Raw genomic sequence first — 20,147 nt, 5'->3', positions numbered from 1 at the left:
ATAATATTTTATTTGATTTTTAATTTTTTTTTTTTTTACTTATTTCATCTCATTTCAATAAATAAACGAGGAGAATTATCCAAATTGGCATAAAAAGTGAAGCCATCCATTCAAGTCTATTTTTTTGTTTGAAAAAGGTACTAAGAAACTCTTTTTTTTTTCATTTAGATGAGAAAATAAATTTTATAATGAAAATAATAATAGTTTAATAAAGATAAAATAAAAGATAAAGGAAACGAGAAAACAGGGGAATCCCAGTTGACTACCCAACGAGAACACACACACTGCAAAGAATACAACTAGGGTTTCTTACTTCACTTCCATTGTCTTTTTTACTCTTCTTTTCTATCCATCTAATTTGCGTGAAGTTAACCACACTGCCTGTCTCTCTCTCTCTCTCTCTCTCTCCAAGCCGCAGACAAAAAATGCAGCTTCCCCAACTCACTCACTGACCCCGAGAGCCAACACCGATGCCTTGAAATTGGACCTGAACCTCAGAATCTACGGACCATTTTCATTCTTGGCGTCCCTCTTGAGAATCTGGGTTTTCTTTTAGGAGAAAACCCACCAAGTATCCAAAATGCAGCCTCAAACGCTTCCCATTTTGCTTTTCACCTTTCTCATTGTGTTCCCCTTGTCAAGACCAGATCTGGGTTCGGACCGATCTGCACTCTTGGCCCTCCGGTCGGCAGTCGGTGGCCGGACCCTTCTCTGGAACGTCACCAAGTCGGACCCGTGCTCTTGGGCTGGAGTCTTATGTGAGGACAACCGTGTCACTGTGCTCCGTCTTCCTGGAGTGGCCCTCTCAGGCGACCTCCCCTCTGGCATTTTTGGCAACCTGACCCGTCTGCGCACTCTCAGTCTGCGTCTCAATGCTCTCACGGGTCAACTCCCCTCTGATCTCGCTTCCTGCGTGAACCTTCGCAACCTTTACTTGCAAGGTAACCTCCTTTCCGGTGAAATCCCGGACTTCGTTTTCACTCTTCGTGACCTCGTTCGGCTCAACCTTGCTTCCAACAATTTCTCTGGCGGGATCTCTCTGGGTTTCAACAATCTGACCCGGTTGAAAACATTGTTCCTCGAAAACAACCAACTCACAGGGTCGATTCCCCCTGAGTTGGACTTCCCGAAGCTTGAGCAGTTCAATGTGTCCAACAATATGCTCAATGGTTCAGTACCAGAGAAACTTCAAACGTTTAAGGAGGATTCGTTTCTGGGGAATTCACTATGTGGGCGTCCCTTTGAATCTTGTTTCGGGAATGTGACTATACCGGACCAAGACAGCGGAAACAATGGCGGAAAGAAGTTGTCCGGAGGTGCAATTGCGGGTATTGTGATTGGATCCGTATTGGCTTTCTTGGTTATCCTTGCAATTCTGCTAGTGTTCTGCCGGAAGAAGAGTAGCAACAAGCAGACGAGCACTGTGGACATTGCGATGGCGAAGCACCCGGAGGTGGAGATTCCGGGTGAGAAACCTGCCGGGGACGTCGAGAGCGGCGGATATGGAAATGGGTATTCGGTGGCGGCCGCGGCGGTGGCAGCGATGACTGGGAATGGCAAGGCAGATGCAAACGGTGGTGGTGGAGGGGCTAAGAAGTTGGCGTTTTTCGGGAATGCAGCGAGGGTGTTTGATCTGGAGGATCTGTTGAGGGCCTCGGCAGAGGTTTTGGGGAAGGGGACGTTCGGAACGGCGTACAAGGCGGTGTTGGAGACAGGGACGGTGGTGGCGGTGAAAAGGTTGAAGGATGTGACAATTTCGGAGAGGGAGTTCAAGGAGAAGATTGAAGCGGTGGGAGCAATGGATCATGAGAATTTGGTCCTTCTCAGGGCTTATTATTATAGCAGGGATGAGAAGCTGCTTGTGTATGATTACATGGCCATGGGAAGCTTGTCTGCACTTTTGCATGGTGAGCCTTCTTCTTGTATTGGTTTTGGTGATTCTTTGTTATGATTTCTTCCGTATGCATAATTCTACTAGATGATTCATTTTTTCGGAAAATTATTTTTCTTTTTTCTTTTTTTTAAAAAAAAGATTGATTTTCCCTCTTTTTTCATGTCCAAGGGGGCTATGGGGCTGTTGTTTAGATCCCCTTTATTGATTGTGCTGTTGTGCTTGCTGAACTTTTATTGTTTCCTACTTGGTTTCATGGTTATTGACAAATTCAATGCAATTGGCGTTTGCTTGCTGCTTGGATCCCTTAATTGATATTTTTCTTCTTAGATGGAGTTACTAGTCATCTGGTTTGCATAAATCCAAGTATCGTGCTGTCTGCATAGACTTTTATTGCCAATGAATGGTTGCATAATTGACGTAATGCTTGTTAGCTTTCATTTGGTCATTGTTCAGCAATTCAGTTTTGAGTTGTACATCAAAGGAGTGATATCATTTGCTTAAGTAGAACTTTTGAATTTTTCCAGCAACGCATTGTAACTTTTTGGTCTGTTATTTTCCGCTACAGGAAACAAAGGTGCAGGCAGAACTCCACTGAATTGGGAAATTAGGTCTGCCATTGCACTTGGAGCTGCTCGTGGCATCGAGTATCTGCACTCGCAAGGTCCCAGTGTCTCTCATGGAAACATAAAATCATCCAACATCCTCCTCACCAAATCCTATGATGCCCGAGTTTCTGATTTTGGTCTCGCACACCTTGTCGGGCCCTCCTCCACTCCCAACCGAGTTGCTGGCTACCGAGCCCCTGAGGTTACCGACCCTCGGAAAGTATCCCATAAGGCAGATGTCTATAGCTTTGGTGTTTTGCTCTTGGAACTGCTAACTGGGAAGGCCCCCACTCATGCCCTTTTGAATGAGGAAGGGGTTGATCTTCCCAGATGGGTGCAGTCCATTGTACGAGAAGAGTGGACTTCTGAGGTCTTTGATCTTGAGCTCCTCCGCTACCAGAATGTTCAGGAGGAGATGGTCCAGCTATTGCAGCTTGCAGTAGACTGTGCTGCCCAGTATCCTGATAAACGCCCTTCAATGCCTGAAGTTGCAAGGCGCATTGAAGAGCTACGTCGTTTTAGCTTGCGAGAAGATCATGGCCCTCAACCTGATTTCATCAATGAGTCAGATGATGTGTCTTCTCGGTAAGTTCTTCAGTGACTGCCACCATCCCTTCCTAATGGATTGTAGAAGACTCTTCACTGTTTTCTTATGCCCATATATTGTGTTAATTCTGGTGGTTTGGTTGTATGCTTGATCCGGGCCTCCCCCATCTTCTTTCCTTAGGAGCCAACTGTCAATTTTTTCATTTCCTTTTGTAATTTTTTTTTCTCTTCTCCCATTTCCCCCATTGTACTAGTTTGTTTTTGCCCTTTTCTCATTAATACTTTGGGGTGGGTATCTGTTCCATTAGTTATTGTTGGATGATGGTGGTTGTAATTATTACTTTTGCTTTTACTTTCGCTTTTGCTTTTGATGCAACTTTTAGCCTGCTGAAGTTGAGATGTTGCAGTTGCTCTTATAGGTTGGTTGTGACGTCTCTTCATTTGATTCAATCTCTTAAACCCATTGCTTTGTGGCATAAAGCTTAGATTCACATGCAAATCCTACCTTGGTAAAGATGTATTGATGCTCACCAGAGCCCTACCATTTTTCTCCCCTTAAGCAACTGGTATTAGATGTTAGTAGTTTTAAAAATAAAAGTTGAGGGATGGGGTCCACACAAAAGGGTTAATAAAATGACAACTAGAGACAACTCGATGGTCCAGTATATTTTTGGCTATACTAAGCACTAACAATGATTTATGTATCTTATCTTTTAAAATACATCACTAAAATCTATTTTTATTTATTTATACACTGACTTTTACAATATACTATACATCAATTTATCTATTTTTTCTTTATATTACATTATTTAATAGTTTGTTAGAAAAAAAGTACAAGGAGAGACAAATTATTGTGAGAGATAAAGTATATGAAAAGAGAATAAATAAATAAAATATTTTTACATTTGTGAATAGTTCATGCTAAATGTATCTGAACACCGTAGTAAAATGTAAAATAGATTTGAAAATAAATGATTGATTGGAGGCACTTTTGAGCTACTTTTCTTCAAATTTTACATAAAAGGGGTGCTCTAAGACAGACCATTTTGAAGTTTATTGATGTAATGGTCCAAAATGTTATCCACCTTGCTATTGTAATTAAGGGCCGGTTTAGTTATACAAAATCAAATTATCTCATCTCATATAATTATTACAATTTTCTCAAACTCTCACATAAAATATAATAAATAATTTATTTTTTTTTTTAATTTTAAAATAAAAATTATATTATAATAATATTTTATTTAATTTTTAACAAAACATCTTATCTGAACTGAGACCTGTCATGGTATATTGGAGGGGATAGGACAGATGCACTGTTTGAAACTAATGTGTGGGGAATTACTTTGAAAGTGAATGATATAAACGTAATCTTTTTTGCAACCCTATTGTAAATAGATGGTATTTTTTTTTTTTTTTGTAAAATCATATCACTAATTTACGACTTATTTGTATTAAAATTCTCTTAATTTTATAACAGAGTTGAGTATGTTAACTCCAGAACTCTTCTGACAGCTACAGGAGTCATTGTGTGTAAGGACTACCAATTATTGTGTTCGAGTATTGATGCTCCTATGTTACATTCTGGTTAGTAGTCAGAAACAAACAACACAATAGCAAAGACAACCATTCAAAAAAATATTCTAATTTCACTGAGAGAACACTTTCTGCAGCAACACATACTGCATAAACTTTGAAATTTCAAAACATCAAGGAGTGGCAGTCGAATGATACTGTCTTTGAAAGTTGATTACTATGATCATTTTTGGTGGACCAAACAGCTGCATGTAAATGGAGGGAGGGGTCAGCTGTTAAAGTTGAGTAGACAGTCTGATATTTGTGGTCCTACTCCCAGTTGATGCTTAATTTTTGTTGGCATCCAAAGCCTTGGAAACTTAAAAATCTCTTTTAGGGTCTCCTAATTTTTGTTCTGTTTTGTTTTCCTCAGTTTTGTAAAGAAGATTTAAATAAATAAAAAAAGAACGTTGGAAAAGGAAACAAAGATACATACATATACACTTCCCAATTCCGATATGGGTGGGTTTGTTTCATTGTTTGTCTCTTTGCTATTGCTATCTGTCTTGCTTGTCATTTGCTTTGCTGAAGATTCAAAACGGCTCTGTAGTAAAGATAAGTCCAAAACATTTCATCAAATAATACAAAAACTGGACACTTTCAGTCCCATTTTCAAAATGGACCAAGAACCCACTAGATGAACCCTTTCCCCTGGCCAGTTTGTCCTACAAATGTTGTAGCTCAAGACAGAATACTTATAGGCTTTAGCAATATAAAGTATAAACCTTTGTGCAAGCTGGAAACTGTGCCATGTGAGGAGATTAGTCAATTCAGATCTGTATTTTCTTTGTAATTTTTTGGAGCTATTGCATATATTGTATCTGTCAACGATAAAGTTATTGTTGACAACTTGGGGGGAGGGACCAATCTGATCTAATAAAATAAGCATTATGGAAATTTTTATTCTTTAGTTGGAAGGATTTGGTAGGTAACCCCAAGGGGTTGGCCAAAGTGGTGAAGGTGGTCTTAGGGTATCACTTCCTTTAACGTCCAAGATTCAACACCTAAAGAGTGCAAACAATCATTTGGGGCTACACCTCCTGGTGAAAAGTTAGCGATTTAACCAGTTCCGTGTAAGGAAACTTCTTAGGGTATAGTGCATGGGGACCGTGGTTTACTTTGCAGGAGTGGGTCCAAAAGGTCCTGCCTTGAAGAGGTTCCCCGACATAATAAAAAAAAAAAAAGTTTTGGTAGGTATAGCAAACTTTCTTATTAATGAGGAGGCCTAAACATTCATTAGTTAGGTCTACAATGACAAGAATTTAGTAATTTATTTTACAGGCTGCAAAGTGCAACTTTGGACCTGTATTTTTTATTTTTTAATTTTATTTTTGGATTTTAGCATTAGATACTCCTGGCTAAATTTCTCACATTGCCTTAGAGCATTAAATTTTTTTTATTTATTTTATTCTTATACATTACACTCAACCTTTTTGATAGGTTATACAACACACTCTTACTGTAAACCATCATCAGAATCCATCCCTAAACTTCAATTTATATTACCAAGTTTGAGTTTCAATGTACACCTTGTGATCATTTCTATTTTAGTTTTTAATGTTCTTTTTGAATTTGATAATTTATTTCTTATATATATATATATATATATATATATATTATGCATGGCTTTTGATTACAGTGAGTAAAATGGAAGGAAACCCCCGAAGATGAGGCCATTGAAAGACCATTCATTACATAATACAAACCCCATTACCCCAAATATCAGATATAGGCCAAAGAAAATGGGCATTAAAAGAATGCCTAATGTTTAATGTATCGATAAAATCTCTGTTAAGATGGAAAAAGAAAAAAAACCCCAGATTTCATATCAACTATCATCGAGGACATTCACCACATATCTCAACACTATCAAAACTGGAAATTTGCTAAAATACATCGATCTTAAAATCGATATGCATACTCAGTGACGCAATGGGCAGCTACCAATCATGTTTTTGAAAGCCTACCCTTCGATAAAATTCCTATTACTTTTTGTATATTGACAATGAAAATGATCCACTTTAAGGATTTGTAACTTTAAACTTCAATTTATAATATGCTTGATTAGAAAGAGAAAAAAAAAAAGATGGAAAAAAACAACAAATAACATAACACGATCTTATTATTTGAATATTAACATATTGGACAAATTGCAATTTTCTTTTAATCCAAGTTAGAGGATTAAATGGAAACTTTAGTAGTTGTCAAAGGAACCATAATTTGGAGAGAAAACATGGATTCCCTTTAAAAGAATCAGAGAATGAAATGAGGACGGACGGATCTTGCTAAGCTAAAACTTAAAATAGGGAGAGTATTTGTCTTTTAGTTTTATTGATAAAGTTTCCTACTGGCATATAAGAAACTTGAGAATAAATATTGTTTAGTCAGGGACCAAGAAAAAAGTTGAAAAAAAGAAGAGAAAGGATTAATATTAGTGCTATACAACTATAGATCAATTATCAAATTATCAAAATTTCATAGGCTTGTCTATGGGTTTTTTTTTTCTTCAGACAGCAGTATAACTACTGAAATAAAAGTGAAGTTGTGAGTTCAAATAAGTTTGTTGAATTGTTATAACTTAATAATAGGTATGTTGATGCCAAAAATCACAGAACAAGCTGGAATGAGATAAAGAGTCATTTATAGCATTTGGTGGTGACCCGGTCCTCGATCAGCATCATCTGGAGCCCACGATAGCGGTCCGGAGAGATGGTATGGTGTTCGTACGTACATCCATAGCAATGACTAGAAAATAAATACATGAAATATAAATAGTGATAGAGATATAGATTTACGTGGTTTGGTACACGGCCTATTAGGGATGGGCAGTGGGGGCGCGCCCTATTTCAAAAAAAAAATTATATATTTTTTAATAAGATTTATAATTATATTATATTATAATTTAGATTTTAAAAAAAATTAGACTAAAAAATAAATTATAGATCTAGTGAATCATATGGTTGAGCGGGGTGTTGTTTCAACCCCACCCCCCATACCGGTGTGGGGTTGAAAACCCTCCCCCTGCATGGTGCGGGGCGGGGTAGCCTACGTCTACGAATCGTTTGGAATACAAATCCACTATAATATGATTATTTTATAGTCTCTCATAGTCTCTCATTTCTCTCTATACAATAGAGGTCGGAGACCTCTTTTCTAGAGAAGATAATATCCTAGAGCTCTTATTCTTCGGTTGATGATGACATATGTGATCTTGTAATCGTCCCCTCTTGTCCATCATATATCAGATACCTTTTATTGTGGTCCTGTCAGTGATAAGTGAGGAAATTAACTTTATGTCACTCTTCTTTTGCGTGTTTGGCTTATTTTTATTTCCTTTCTCATTTTTCTCTATTTCCTCTTCCCATCTGACATTTGTTTTTTCTTATCTCCTCATTGTCTCTTCCTACTTGCCTCCTATGGTGACCTTTTGATTGGTTGGGCTGGGTATATTTGGACCTATTATTTTTACCCCGTCAAGGTAAATAAATGTATACAGACGCAGACATACAAAGGTTAGTCATATATTTCTACCAAACAAAATGCTGGGAGTAAGAAAACAATATGTTTGAAAAGAAATGAAAATTATCATAAAATATTGAGTAGTTCTGTTAAAAAGGGTACTAACAACGTAACACGTTCACAATAAAAGGGATTTAAGGTATACCTCTAGTATCATCCTTCACTGTAGGCATGTTGGCTTGATGGTTGCTTCACTTGCTTAGTTTCCTAACTCACTTTCATGGAGCTAAATTCCAAGACGGCTAGCTTTCATCGGATGTGCTGCTCAACAGGCTAAGCTCTACATGTTGATGGATGATGATGCCTCTGTGTAAGAGTCGTTGTTCAAGTGATGAATGAGAGAGCTAGAAGAAGCCACAAAATACTGAAGTACATGTTTTTGCAGGCTCTTTTTAATTTTGGCAACTAGTGGCTAAATTGATAGAGTTCCACCCAATTAGGATTCTCTATGGCTAGTCAACTAATAGACTTTTATCCATATCTCCCATTCAAATTTATATATCTTAAAAGGATTTACATTTTTTTTCTATTTTATTTTAGCTGAGTTTAACAGTTTTTGAGTTGTATTAATAAATGATCCATGAATTTAAGAGTGACAATATATGATATGACCTGTGAACTCGACACAAAGCAAGCAAGTTTGAGTTTAATATAAATAGATTTGGATAAAAACAAATTGACCCGATAATATACGATTAATAAACGGGTAATTATAGGTCAAGTCGCAAAACTCGCAATTAACCTATATTATAATACGAATAAATTCTATTTTCAAATTTTATAAATGTTTAATCTTATGTTCTTTTTGTTGTTGGGAATATGTAATATTAATATTAATATTAATATTTTACTACTTAATATCTCAAACTATTAAACTTTTTTTTTATTCATATGTAATTTTTTTTTATGAAAATATCAATTTTCTTGTATATTATTAGTTTGAACATTGATAATAAAATATTTTATCATAAATCTAGTTGTAATTATGATTTATATTATTATCCTTGTATTAAATATAAAATTATATTTATTGAATTAAAAAAAATATATACGAATTAGCTCAACCCATTTATATGAAATTAAATGGACTAACGAGTTGAAGCGGATTAATCAGGCTAACATGTTAAATTGGTTATGTCCAAGTTAACACAATAAAAGTTAATTACTTAACAAGTTAAGCAAATCGTGTCGTGTCACCCATTATTTATATAGATCATGTTAAGATTTTAAAATCTAACCCTGATCGTATTCAGATTGACCAATATAATCTAATATTCATGATTTGACATGACCCGCAAACACGAATTGCCACCCCTATCCAAATTAATTAGATGAACAATACACAGTCAAGGAGTTTATAATAGCATATACATATTCCAATGAGGAGCTATTCCTCCTTCACCCTCCCTTTCCTTTTTGTAGTCTCCACCTACTATAGCAATCTTCCTCCACAGCAAGCAAAACAACACTTTCTATAACATACTATAGATCGTTGTACAAACCACATTCACAACATTCTCCTTTTTGAATATCTGGTCAACCAAGAAAAATCGGCTCCACTTCTCACATTTTTCTCTTTATTTTCCTATTTATTATTGTACTATTTTGGTATTTAATAGGGTTATTGTTAAGGCTCCACATCCCTTGTCATTGATAGTATCATGTGCAACGGTATAAATTTGTCAGATAATTTGTTTTTTGACAAACCTTGTTCAACTCCAAGACACAATTAACCCTTTTAAAATATAAGACTTGAGCTGAAACAATTGATGAAATTTAGTGGCTGCAAATCATATGCTAAACCATCATATCAGCACGAGTAATTCTACATACAACTGTGAAGTGCTTAAATGCAGCGTAACCGCTTTGAAAATGAGTAGAATCCTCTATTAAAAAATTTATTTTTTTCATGTGAGTCATATTTTGCAAAGCGATTACACAGCGGTTACAAATATATTTTCTCTATTGACATTGATAGTATGTTGTTTATGACTAATATTAAAAGCAATGATCTTGTTGTATGTTAATGTAGTGGATTTTAACTCAATTGAGAAGATAGATCTTGAAATCAACTCACCTTGGATACATAAATTCAGGCTTTGTTGAGCAAAAGAAATACTGATGAAATAATCTCTTTAAACACCATTTCAAGCTCAATTTTAGCACCTGTTTTTAGGGGAATTAAGCCATTAAGTGATCTGCATCATCAGAGAACCACTCTTTTCTACCACTTGCAGTCTTGGTACCTGCATCTCCAATAAAGCCTGAAAGTCACCGCACATAAGTTCAGAAAAAACGAATTTCATAAACTACACGATAAACTGTACATATGAGGAAAGTTCTCATTGCTAGTGAGGAAAAGGGGGGTGTGTAAAAGATCAACGTACACCACAAATCAAGACTATAACCAACACCAGGGCACATAAATTAGGGGTGAAGTTTCTCAAAATAAAACCAACAAGCAGCTCAACGCTAATATCATCGAACCCCTGGACTAGACCTGTTAAGTCCAAGGAAAGAACATCCCGAACCAGTTTTAGCCTCTATGTTCTCCTCTATTTCTGCAGATGGAAAACATCGACTGAATTACAAAGCATGATGATATATACCAAACAAGGGATGAAAATCACAAAAGTTTTGAGATCATACATGTACAGGTTGTACAGTAACACCAATTCAGCCCCACAAATATGCCTAATCAAACTAATCCAAAAACCTATTCCAGATAAGTCATGCATTTGGATTTGTTGGGTGATCGTCCTTGAAACCCTTTGACAGCAGGTCGTAGTTGATTGATGCTAGCTGGGATAGATTCTGAATAACCACAAGAAATAAAAAATTAAAGAGGCCGCATGACTATATTATGTGACAAAACAGAAATATAAAAGAGAACTTTAGGCATGAAGACATATCTGGGGGCAGAGAAATAAGTTTAGCCCAGAATCATCAATCATTTTCGAAGGCCGATAGCTAAAATGATATTGGATATCCTACTAAGTCATTTTGCCGAGTTAAACATCAAAACAGCACCAATTTAATATGAACCACATCCACGCAAGGCCAATTTTCTAAACATGGGAAGACACTCCTACTGAGTGAAACACTTCTAAAAGATTCCCCTCCTACTCTCCCCCAAAATTTAAAAAAAAGAAGAAAAAAGCAAGGTTTCTAAGCTGCCATTCCAACAAAGCTTTAGAATAGTAAAGGTTATTCACATTCTTGATACAATAGAAAATTTAACATTCACAACGATAAATAATAAAGACCAAAAAGTTGCAAAGAAACAGCTCTACTTAACCTATGTACCATGCTTGTACTAGTTAGTGGAACTTCAAAGGTTAAATCAGAAAGTAAAACCATAAAGATAAAGATTTACCTTGAATGAGAAATTACTGAAAGAGTAATTCACAGATGAGCCAGACTCAAATTCAGCAAGACCCCCACATTCATCTCCCTGTTATCAATGTCGCCCAAGATCAAAACAAGCCTGTAAGTCCCTTGAATGGTGGTGGTTTTTTTTTTTTTTTTTCCCCCCGTACACTTTCTGTTTCGTTTTGGTTTTTTCTTACTGTTGGTGGTGATTTGTTAATGGCTTTTCTTCCGTGTGGAGATTAGCGTATCATTGCAACCTGGTTTATCATTGTGGGTTGGTTTAGATGGGGTTGTGCAACGAGGTTTTTATTGACCAGAAGTTATTCGAGTTCAAAAAGGAGAATGCAAGGTAGTGGAGAATCATAGAAAGCAGTCGCCGTGCAGTGAACTACATTTCCATAGATCATGATGCCCTGGGTTGGCTGGGCACTATGGTGAAGGAATATGCAGTGACACTAGGCTCCTATGAGTTTTTGAGAACTCGTAGAAAAGAAGACACTGTGTTAATGGTGCGGAAGGATTGTAACCATTATCAGTTTTATCTCCCTCTTAGAATTTGGCCATGATAAGAGGAGATGTTTGATAGTGATTCCAGAAGGGAGAAAGGGGAAGGGGTGGAGGAACTTCGGTGACACTTTAATGGAGCTCCATTCCTCATCAGTTTAGAGCATGAGAATCTCCCAGGCAGGTTACGCAAAGAAGACTAGAGGAGATGGTGGTGCTCCATCGTCGATGGTAGGAGGTGCAAGGTCGTACAGGGAGGTGCTGACGAAGGTACTGCCTTGAGCTGTGAGTGTAGTGGTGCCAAGCGTGCCCAGTACAGAGGTCGTGCAGAGGTATGGGGGAGAAGACAGCGGGATGTTGGGGCCAAATGAGGAAACTTTCTTGAGGATGCTAGTTGGTTTGGAGGAAAAAGTTGGTGCTGTGTTAGAGGAAATCAGTTATTTGAAACGTTGCGTTAAGGGTAAGGCAGAGATGAAAACTGATTTGGGTCGCGTAACGGGCCATAAGAGCAGCCCTTGATCTTCTGGTAATTTTGTGATGGGCCCAGGGACGGGCCAGGCCACAGGCCCAAAGAAGGCCTGGAGGGCATTTCATTCGGAATCTCCCGATATTTTGGGCCAACAGAGTCAAGCTCCCATGGCGCCAATAAGCACTTCACCAGCATCCCCACCGGCATAGAAAAAGTCGCTTATCTCCGTCGAGCATTTTGGTTTGCCGGTAAAGTTACTCCAATGGGAGGAGTTAGAGGATGGAGAGATTGTGGTGGAGCCGATAGTGGTGGAGACTTTGAGAGATGATTCCCTGTCGCCGTTACTTGGGATGGTGTTGGAGAGTGGGCTGTCTGAGTCGTGCAAAGGCCCAGATGCTACGCCGGTGCAGCCTGCCTTTCTGGAAAGTGGGCTATTATTTCTGGGGCCTCCGTTAGGCTCCCCATCACTGGAGATGGGTGTTTTTCATGGGATTAAATCTGGGGATGGTTTTGCATTTGAAAATATGGCTTCAAGTGGTTAACCAAACTTTGTGGGTGGCTCAGAGTTGGTTCTGTTTCCCAATGATAGTGTCGGTGAGGAGGGGGCTCTTTCCCCTCTGTGTACACTAAGTCCCAGTTCCAATCATGGGAGTTGCTCATTGAATTGAGTTTTTAAGAAGGTAGAGGAGTTACAAGATATCTTTGGGGTTTCTTTTGGAGGTTACGAAGAACAATTTATAGCTCTTGTAGTGGCTATTGAAGCTAGCCGTTTGAAATCAGCCACAAAACTGGACAGGGAACTTAAATGTTTAACTTGTTCCATCAATTATGATGTTAAGGAAGGGAGTAGCGAAAGGGATCGATCGAAAGGGAGGGGCAAGCTAAGTTTTAATGAAGCTTAAGATTGTATCATGGAACGTATGGGGACTCAATGATAGCAATAAACGTCTTCATATCAAATCTTTATTGAGGTTGTGGAAGGATGATGTGGTTTGTCTTCAATAAACAAAGTTGCGTTTTATTGGTAGAAGAATTGTGCGTAGTATTTGGGGATGCTCGTTTGTGGGTTGGTCCTATTTGGCCTCTCAGGGAGCCTCTGGTGGAGTGTTATTAATGTGGGATAAAAGAGCGGTTGAGGCGAATGAGGAGTGTGTTCGTGAGTTCTCGGTTTCGACACTTTTCAAAAATGTGAGCGATGGCTGGGAATGGACATTTGCAGGGTCCTATGGTCCTAACATGGACAAAGATAGGCGAAGGTTGTGGGAGGATTTGGCAGGTATCTACTCTTTATGGGATGTGTCGTGATGTATGGGGGGTAATTTCAACACTACTCGCTTTTCTAGTGACCGCTCGGTGCATCATCAGCATACTATGGCCATGGCGGACTTCTCTGAGTTCATCTTTGATTTGGACCTTATGGACCTTCCCTTGGTGGGGGGTGAGTAAACATGGTCTAACAGCCGAGCTTGATCGAAATTGGATAGATTTATTGTCTCGCCTGCATGGGAAGCCCATTATCCAGAAGTATCAGAAAAGGTTAGCTCGAGTCAGTTCAGATCATTTTCCCATTCTCCTAGATTGTGGGGGTATTCATAAGAGTTGCCGGTACTTCATGAGAACATATGGCTAACAGCAAATGGGTTTGTAGAGTTGGTGCATACTTGGTGGGCATCATACCAGTTTAGTGGCACTCCAAGTTTCATTCTTGCAGGTAAGCTGAAGGCTCTAAAACAAGATCTGAAGAAGTAGATCTTAGAAGTTTTTGGTCACACTGACAATCAAAAGTCTACATTGTTGGAGGAATTGCAGGAGTTAAAGGGTAAGGAACTATTGAGACATCATGGCGCCAAAAATCCAGGGCACTTTGGCTAAAAGAGGGTAATAGGTGTATGAAATTCTTTCACAAAGTGGCTAATTCACATCGACGTAACAATACTATTGAGTCGCTTCTTTCAGGTACTCAGGTGCTATCTTCTCCCCCCGAAATAGAAAATCATATTGCACATTATTATGAGACTCTTCTCACCGAATTGGCAACTTGGAGGCCGAAGCTTGATGCCTTGTCTTTTGAGGCAATTGAGCCGCAAAATGTGAGTGTCTTGGAGAGACCTTTCGAGGAAGAAGAGATTTTCAAGGTCATCTCTGGTATGGCTAAGGATAAAGCGCGGGGTCCGGATAGTTTCTCAATGGGTTCCTTCCAAACTTGTTGGGATGTTGTGGTGAAAGGTGATGTCTTGCTGGTGTTCAGTGAATTTCATGCTTTTCAAAAGTTTGAAAAATCACTTAACACGACTTTCATTGCTCTCATTCCCAGGAAGCACAGGGTTACGATTATTGAGGACTTTCGTCCAATAAGTTTGATTAGTAGTGTTTACAAGATTATTTCGAAGGTTCTTGCTAACCGGCTTAGTCCAGTGTTGGAAATATTATTTCCAAGCCTTAGAATGCTTTTATTCGTGGGAGACATATTCTCGATTCGGTGCTTATAGCAAATGAGAGTTTAGATGCTAGATTGCGAAAGGGAAGTCCAAATATTCTTAGCAAATTTGACATGGAGAAGGCTTATGATCACGTGAATTGGGAATTCCTTTTGTACTTGCTTAAGAAGTGTGGCTTTGGGGATAGGTGAGTTTCTTGGATGCGTTATTGTGTTTCAACTACTCGATTCTCAGTTCTAGTTAACGGCACTCCTACTGGTTTTTTTGATAGCTCGTAGGGTTTCCGACAAGGTGATCCGTTATCTCCTCTTCTATTTGTTATTGTTATGGAGGCGTTGAGTAGAATGGTACAGGCTACTGTTGATGAGGGTTTCTTATCTGGTTTTCAGGTGGGAAATGGCTCTGGTGGCCCTTTTATCATCTCACATCTTCTTTTTGCATATGATACTCTGGTATTTTGTCAAGCGGATAATAGCCAGGTCCAAACTTTACGTGCATTGTTACTTTGTTTTGAAGCAGTGTCAGGGCTCAAGGTGAATCTCGGCAAGTCTGAGATGGTTCCGGTGGGTGTGGTACCTAATATCCGCAGTTTAGCAAGTCTTTTGGATTGCAGGGTGTCCTCTTTCCCAATGAAATATTTGGGTCTTCCGTTAGGTGCAACTTTCAAGAGTAGAGCAATATGGGATGGGGTGGTGGAGAAGATAGAGAAAATGTTGGCTTGATGGAAAATGGGGTATTTATCAAAAGGGGGTCGTCTCACCCTTATCAAGAGCATCCTCACTAACCTCCATACCTATTTCTTATCTCTTTTTCCTATGCCTGCAGGGATGGTGAATAGGATTGAGAAACCTTTTAGGGATTTTTTATGGGGAGGCATAGGGGAGGAGAAGAAATTCCATTTAGTTAATTGGAAGATAGTATGTGCCTCAGTTGTGAATGGGGGGTTGGGTGTTTGTAACTTGAGAACCTTTAATAAAGCGTTTTTGGGGAAATGGCTTTGGAGAAATCATTTGGAAGGGGGATCTTTGTGGAAGGAAACTATAGACGCTAGATATGGTGTTGCTTGGGGTGGTTGGTGTTCCAACGAAGTGAGAGGAGGTATGGAGTGGGGTTATGGAAGTTTATAAGGGGTGGACATGTTTTGAAAATCATATTCGCTTTGTAGCTGGTGAGGGCAACTGAATCAGTTTTTGGCGAGACGCGTGGTGTGGAGATCATGCATTGGAAAGGGTTTTTCCGGCTTTATATCGTATTGCAACTACTAGGGAGGCTTCAGTGGCGAATGTGAGGTTATTTGCTCATGGTTCGCAACAGTGGAATATATTGTTTAATAGGGATATTCATGACTGAGAATTATCTATGGTTTCAGATTTTTTCAGCCTATTACATTCCTCGGGGACTACTATGGCACAACATGATAGCTTGAAGTGGAGGGTTTAGGATCACAAGAAATGTACAATTAAGGCATATTATAACCTTTTGATTACACAGGATCACATCCCTTGGAAGAACATTTGGAGGTCTTGGGTGCCCTCTAAAGTTGCTTTTTTTGTATGGAATGCCGCTCTTGGGAAGATCTTGACCATAGACAACTTGAGGAAGAGAGGATGTGTAGTGTTGGATTGATGCTACATGTCTAAAAAGAATGGAGAATCGGTGGATCATCTCTTACTACATTGTGATGTAACAAGGGTGTTGTGGGATGAGATCTTTCGAAGGGTTGGTGTTGCTTGGGTAATGCCTATGAGGGTGGTGGATTTGATGGGTCGTTGGAGAAAATTGCAGGGTAGTCATCAAGTGGCAGCAGCTTGGAGGATGATTCCATTGTGTATCATTTGATGCATTTGGACGGAAAGGAATGCACACTATTTTGAACACAAGGAACGCACAATGGTGGAGCTGAAGAATTTTTTTTCTACATTATTACTTTGGTTTTCCACTAATGTATTAAACGGGGATGATATTCATGATTTCTGTCTTTAGTTCATCGCTCTTAGAATGTATTTAGGTGTTCTTCTGTATACTTCCTGTGCAAATGATACATTCCTATTTCATTCACATCAATAAAATTTATCTTACTTGTAAAAAAAAAAACAGAGAATCTGAGCATAATTTTGTCAATTTCAAAGGGGTACCAGAAAAACAATACCACTTCATCCTGGCGATGGCTCAAGCAACTACTGCTGCCACTTAAGCTGTCAGCATCACTGGAATCCTCTTCACTGGCTGGATAACCATGGTCATCCGAAGGATTCCAAGTGTAGCGACTTGTGAAGTAACTGGTATCTAGTGCACTCTCTGAAGAGGGAACAAAAGCAGCCTGTAAAAGAAACGAGATTTAATCATGCAGTTCATCTAAAAACATTATTACGGGGGAACCATCCCACGGCAAAGCCCTGAGGACTCATCCATGGAACCTAAACCCCAGAGGAGACTAGCACAACAACCCACCGCCATGACCTTCCACTAAAATCGCAGTTTGATCCCAAGGGGAATCGAACCTATGACATGTGGCACATGCACACAACTTCGCCTTACCACTTGGGCTACCCACGGGTGGGTATTCGTCTAAAAAACATCTAGAAATACTTCATCTATATCAAAAGAAAAAAAAAAAAAGGATCAGGCAATCACACCTTCTGCCTGGCAAGCGTGTCCCAGTTGATATTTTTGAAGAAGACATGTTGCTTCACCTGGATTGTAAATTCCACTTCTACATTTATTAGTTCAATATCTAACATATTATAAGAAAATGAAAAAGATTGAAAGGACAGGTATTAACAAGATCACCTCCGATGCTCCTCTGTCTCCAAGTCTCTGATGAGGGTCCTCAGTAAGTAATCTGGAAACCTAGTGTATCAGCATCTAAAAACTTACTAAATAAACATCATCAATTCAAAAGAACTACCATCTACCCTGGTCACTTCAGTACCAAGTCCAGAAATATCACCCCTATATGAAGAACTTCGCATATTCCTTAACAGTGTCGTATGTACAATTCACAGCTTTGTATCCATAACACAAAATCACCATGTGTAAACATTGTGCATTCATGGATGTTTGTGGAGAGAGAAAAAAAATTGTTACTGGATTCATATATTATATTATGATGTAAACCAAATCCTAGTTCGTAAGATAATATGACAGAAAAAGAATAATGTAATACCATCTAGTCCAATTACTTGTAGCATAGTCATACTAACTTAAAAAACTACTAGATCCTCAGATAAAAATCAAATATAATGACAATCAGATGCTGCTCTTACCGATCAATTAGATCTTGTGCTTCAGGACTCATTTCATCTGGTACCCGGGGCCAAGGTATATTCCGATTGAGAATATTATCAAATATGGTCTGAAAGAAAAATTTCAGAAAAGGCCAGAGTAATAACTCAATCAAATACACTTAACAGCATATCAACATAAACACAAATAAGTAATTTGATGATTTTAAAAAGTTGTAAGTCATGTCATGAGTCTCCCTGAAACATGAAAAAAAACAAAATTTGATCGGTATATGCCTATGTGACTTGATGGTATCATCAATTCCATGCTCAAAAATGTATTGTTGTTATCATCTACTTTTGAGGAGGAAAACCAGGTCTTGCAAATAAAAACCAACTTATCACACCATAACTGCTAAGCGATTTGATTGAGCCAATCTTTGACACACCAAATTCTACAAGCAGCAGCCTAACACTTGCATAGTAGTAGCTTGTGATTTAATTCATTTTCATCATATCAACTCACAATTTTTTATTTTATTTTTTTATTTTTTTATCGTTGTATCAATTGACAAATTCGATATTAAAAGCATTTTGGTCAACTCCCAAAAACTGAAGTTGAAAAATACAACTAATCATTCTTATGTTTTAAACTTATAAATTAACATCATAAACAAATCTTGCCACAAAGGCTAGCCTATGCATCCTAGACACTACTGTGACAAAAATATCACCCAATTTAATTTTTACAAACAATTTAAACAAATAATAATAATTCGAGGCAGAGCAAATGTTATTATCAACAGCAGTGGTGAGCAGGATAAGGAACATGTTAACCTGAGGATGTTCTGCATTGAATGGTGGAATGCCAACAATCAATTCAAATAATATGACACCTACAGACCACCAATCTGCAGTTGCACCTGCGGGAAAAAGGTCCAATGATAGACCATTAATCGTACAGTTTAATAACTGCTATTTCTAAGGGTAGGCCTTTAATAACTGCTCATTCCAAGAAGAAAGGTCAAATCAGCCAAGTAGATTATATTTGTGGGTGTTTGGGGAGAGAAAGAAAGAGAGAAGCATGATAGTAGATTGTCACTTAAGAGCTGAAGTGCAAAGCACAAGTGACACACCTGTCTAAAGTAAAAAGCACGCATTTTTTAAAATGATGTATAACAACCAAAAATCTATAAAATACAACAAAAAGCATTAAAAAGAAAAATGGTAATATATTTAGCCTATTAACTCAATTTATTAGAGTATTATGCAACATAAAAATCAAGTAATAAACTAATTAAATAAAATTGAACATAGCATTTCTATAATCTCTTGTGCTTTACAAAATATTCACATCTATGATGAATGAGCAATAAATAAATTGAACTACATGGTGCAATCAAAACATACCAGCAAGGTCATGACCAAAAAAGTTCAAGAATTGTGGCTATTGCTTCTATGCTAATGTAAGCAATCAAATATCAATCCATCCTAGAAAGCCAATTTGGACAACTGTATCGGGCACAAAGCATATACATCACTTATGACAGCTTGTGGCGCCATGATACGTAAATAATCTTCAATATCATCTAGATATTTGATTACATCATTTTCTGTCTTTAACTGATTTTTGTAATTTTTTCTGAAAAAAATTACAAAAGCATGCTTTTGTGTGAGCTTGAATCACATAAAAGCGCGCTTTGGTAAATGAGCTTTGCTTTTCATTTGTGCAGTAATTCGGCCTTGGTGCTTTGCACTTAAGCATGCTTTTATTAACACATGGTATTGGACATTTAATCAGTATTGAGAGTTTGAAAACTCTGTAGCTCAGCATTAAAAATCCATCTTGCTTCAGCTTCATTTCCTTCAAGAGGATCAAAGTTAAACCTAAAGTTGAAATAAGAAAGCACACACAAGATAATCATACCACCTTAAACTATGAAAAGGCTATACGTACCATGTCCTGTTCCCAAAAGTATCTCGGGTGCCAAATAATCT

General features: G+C 38.0%; 2 protein-coding genes across 2 annotated transcripts in view; one reads left to right on the top strand and one right to left on the bottom strand.

Annotated features, from left to right (window-relative positions):
• The first annotated feature begins 319 nt into the window (after positions 1–319).
• LOC109006189 (probable inactive receptor kinase At1g48480) lies at positions 320–3,461 on the top strand. The gene is made up of 2 exons (XM_018985393.2): positions 320–1,907; positions 2,460–3,461. Exons 1-2 carry the CDS (start codon positions 581–583, stop codon positions 3,086–3,088), a joined length of 1,956 nt encoding a protein of 651 aa, XP_018840938.1. The 5' UTR covers positions 320–580; the 3' UTR covers positions 3,089–3,461.
• Positions 3,462–10,427: 6,966 nt separating this feature from the next.
• The window catches only part of LOC118348674 (probable serine/threonine protein kinase IREH1), a 10,144-nt gene continuing 424 nt past the window's right edge, over positions 10,428–20,147 (bottom strand). Inside the window, exons 2-10 of the mRNA XM_035690768.1 lie at positions 20,107–20,145; positions 18,987–19,072; positions 18,192–18,280; positions 17,716–17,767; positions 17,562–17,618; positions 17,075–17,245; positions 11,519–11,596; positions 10,792–10,956; positions 10,428–10,703 (exon numbers count right to left, since the gene is read on the bottom strand). Of these exons, the coding sequence (XP_035546661.1) occupies positions 10,873–10,956; positions 11,519–11,596; positions 17,075–17,245; positions 17,562–17,618; positions 17,716–17,767; positions 18,192–18,280; positions 18,987–19,072; positions 20,107–20,145 (656 nt within the window). The 3' untranslated portion in view covers positions 10,428–10,703; positions 10,792–10,872. The remainder of the gene's footprint in view (positions 10,704–10,791; positions 10,957–11,518; positions 11,597–17,074; positions 17,246–17,561; positions 17,619–17,715; positions 17,768–18,191; positions 18,281–18,986; positions 19,073–20,106; positions 20,146–20,147) is intronic.

The sequence above is a fragment of the Juglans regia genome, chromosome 6 (assembly GCF_001411555.2).
Source record: "Juglans regia cultivar Chandler chromosome 6, Walnut 2.0, whole genome shotgun sequence".
Classification (NCBI taxonomy): Eukaryota; Viridiplantae; Streptophyta; class Magnoliopsida; order Fagales; family Juglandaceae; genus Juglans; species Juglans regia.
This window is presented reverse-complemented; position numbering and strand designations above follow the sequence as displayed.

Bases quoted from the DNA above. Each gene is read 5' to 3' on its own strand.
- LOC109006189 (XM_018985393.2), top strand. From the start codon at position 581: ATGCAGCCTCAAACGCTTCCCATTTTGCTTTTCACCTTTCTCATTGTG. The intron at 1,908-2,459 runs GTGAGCCTTCTT...TTTCCGCTACAG, and splicing joins CTTGTCTGCACTTTTGCATG to GAAACAAAGGTGCAGGCAGA.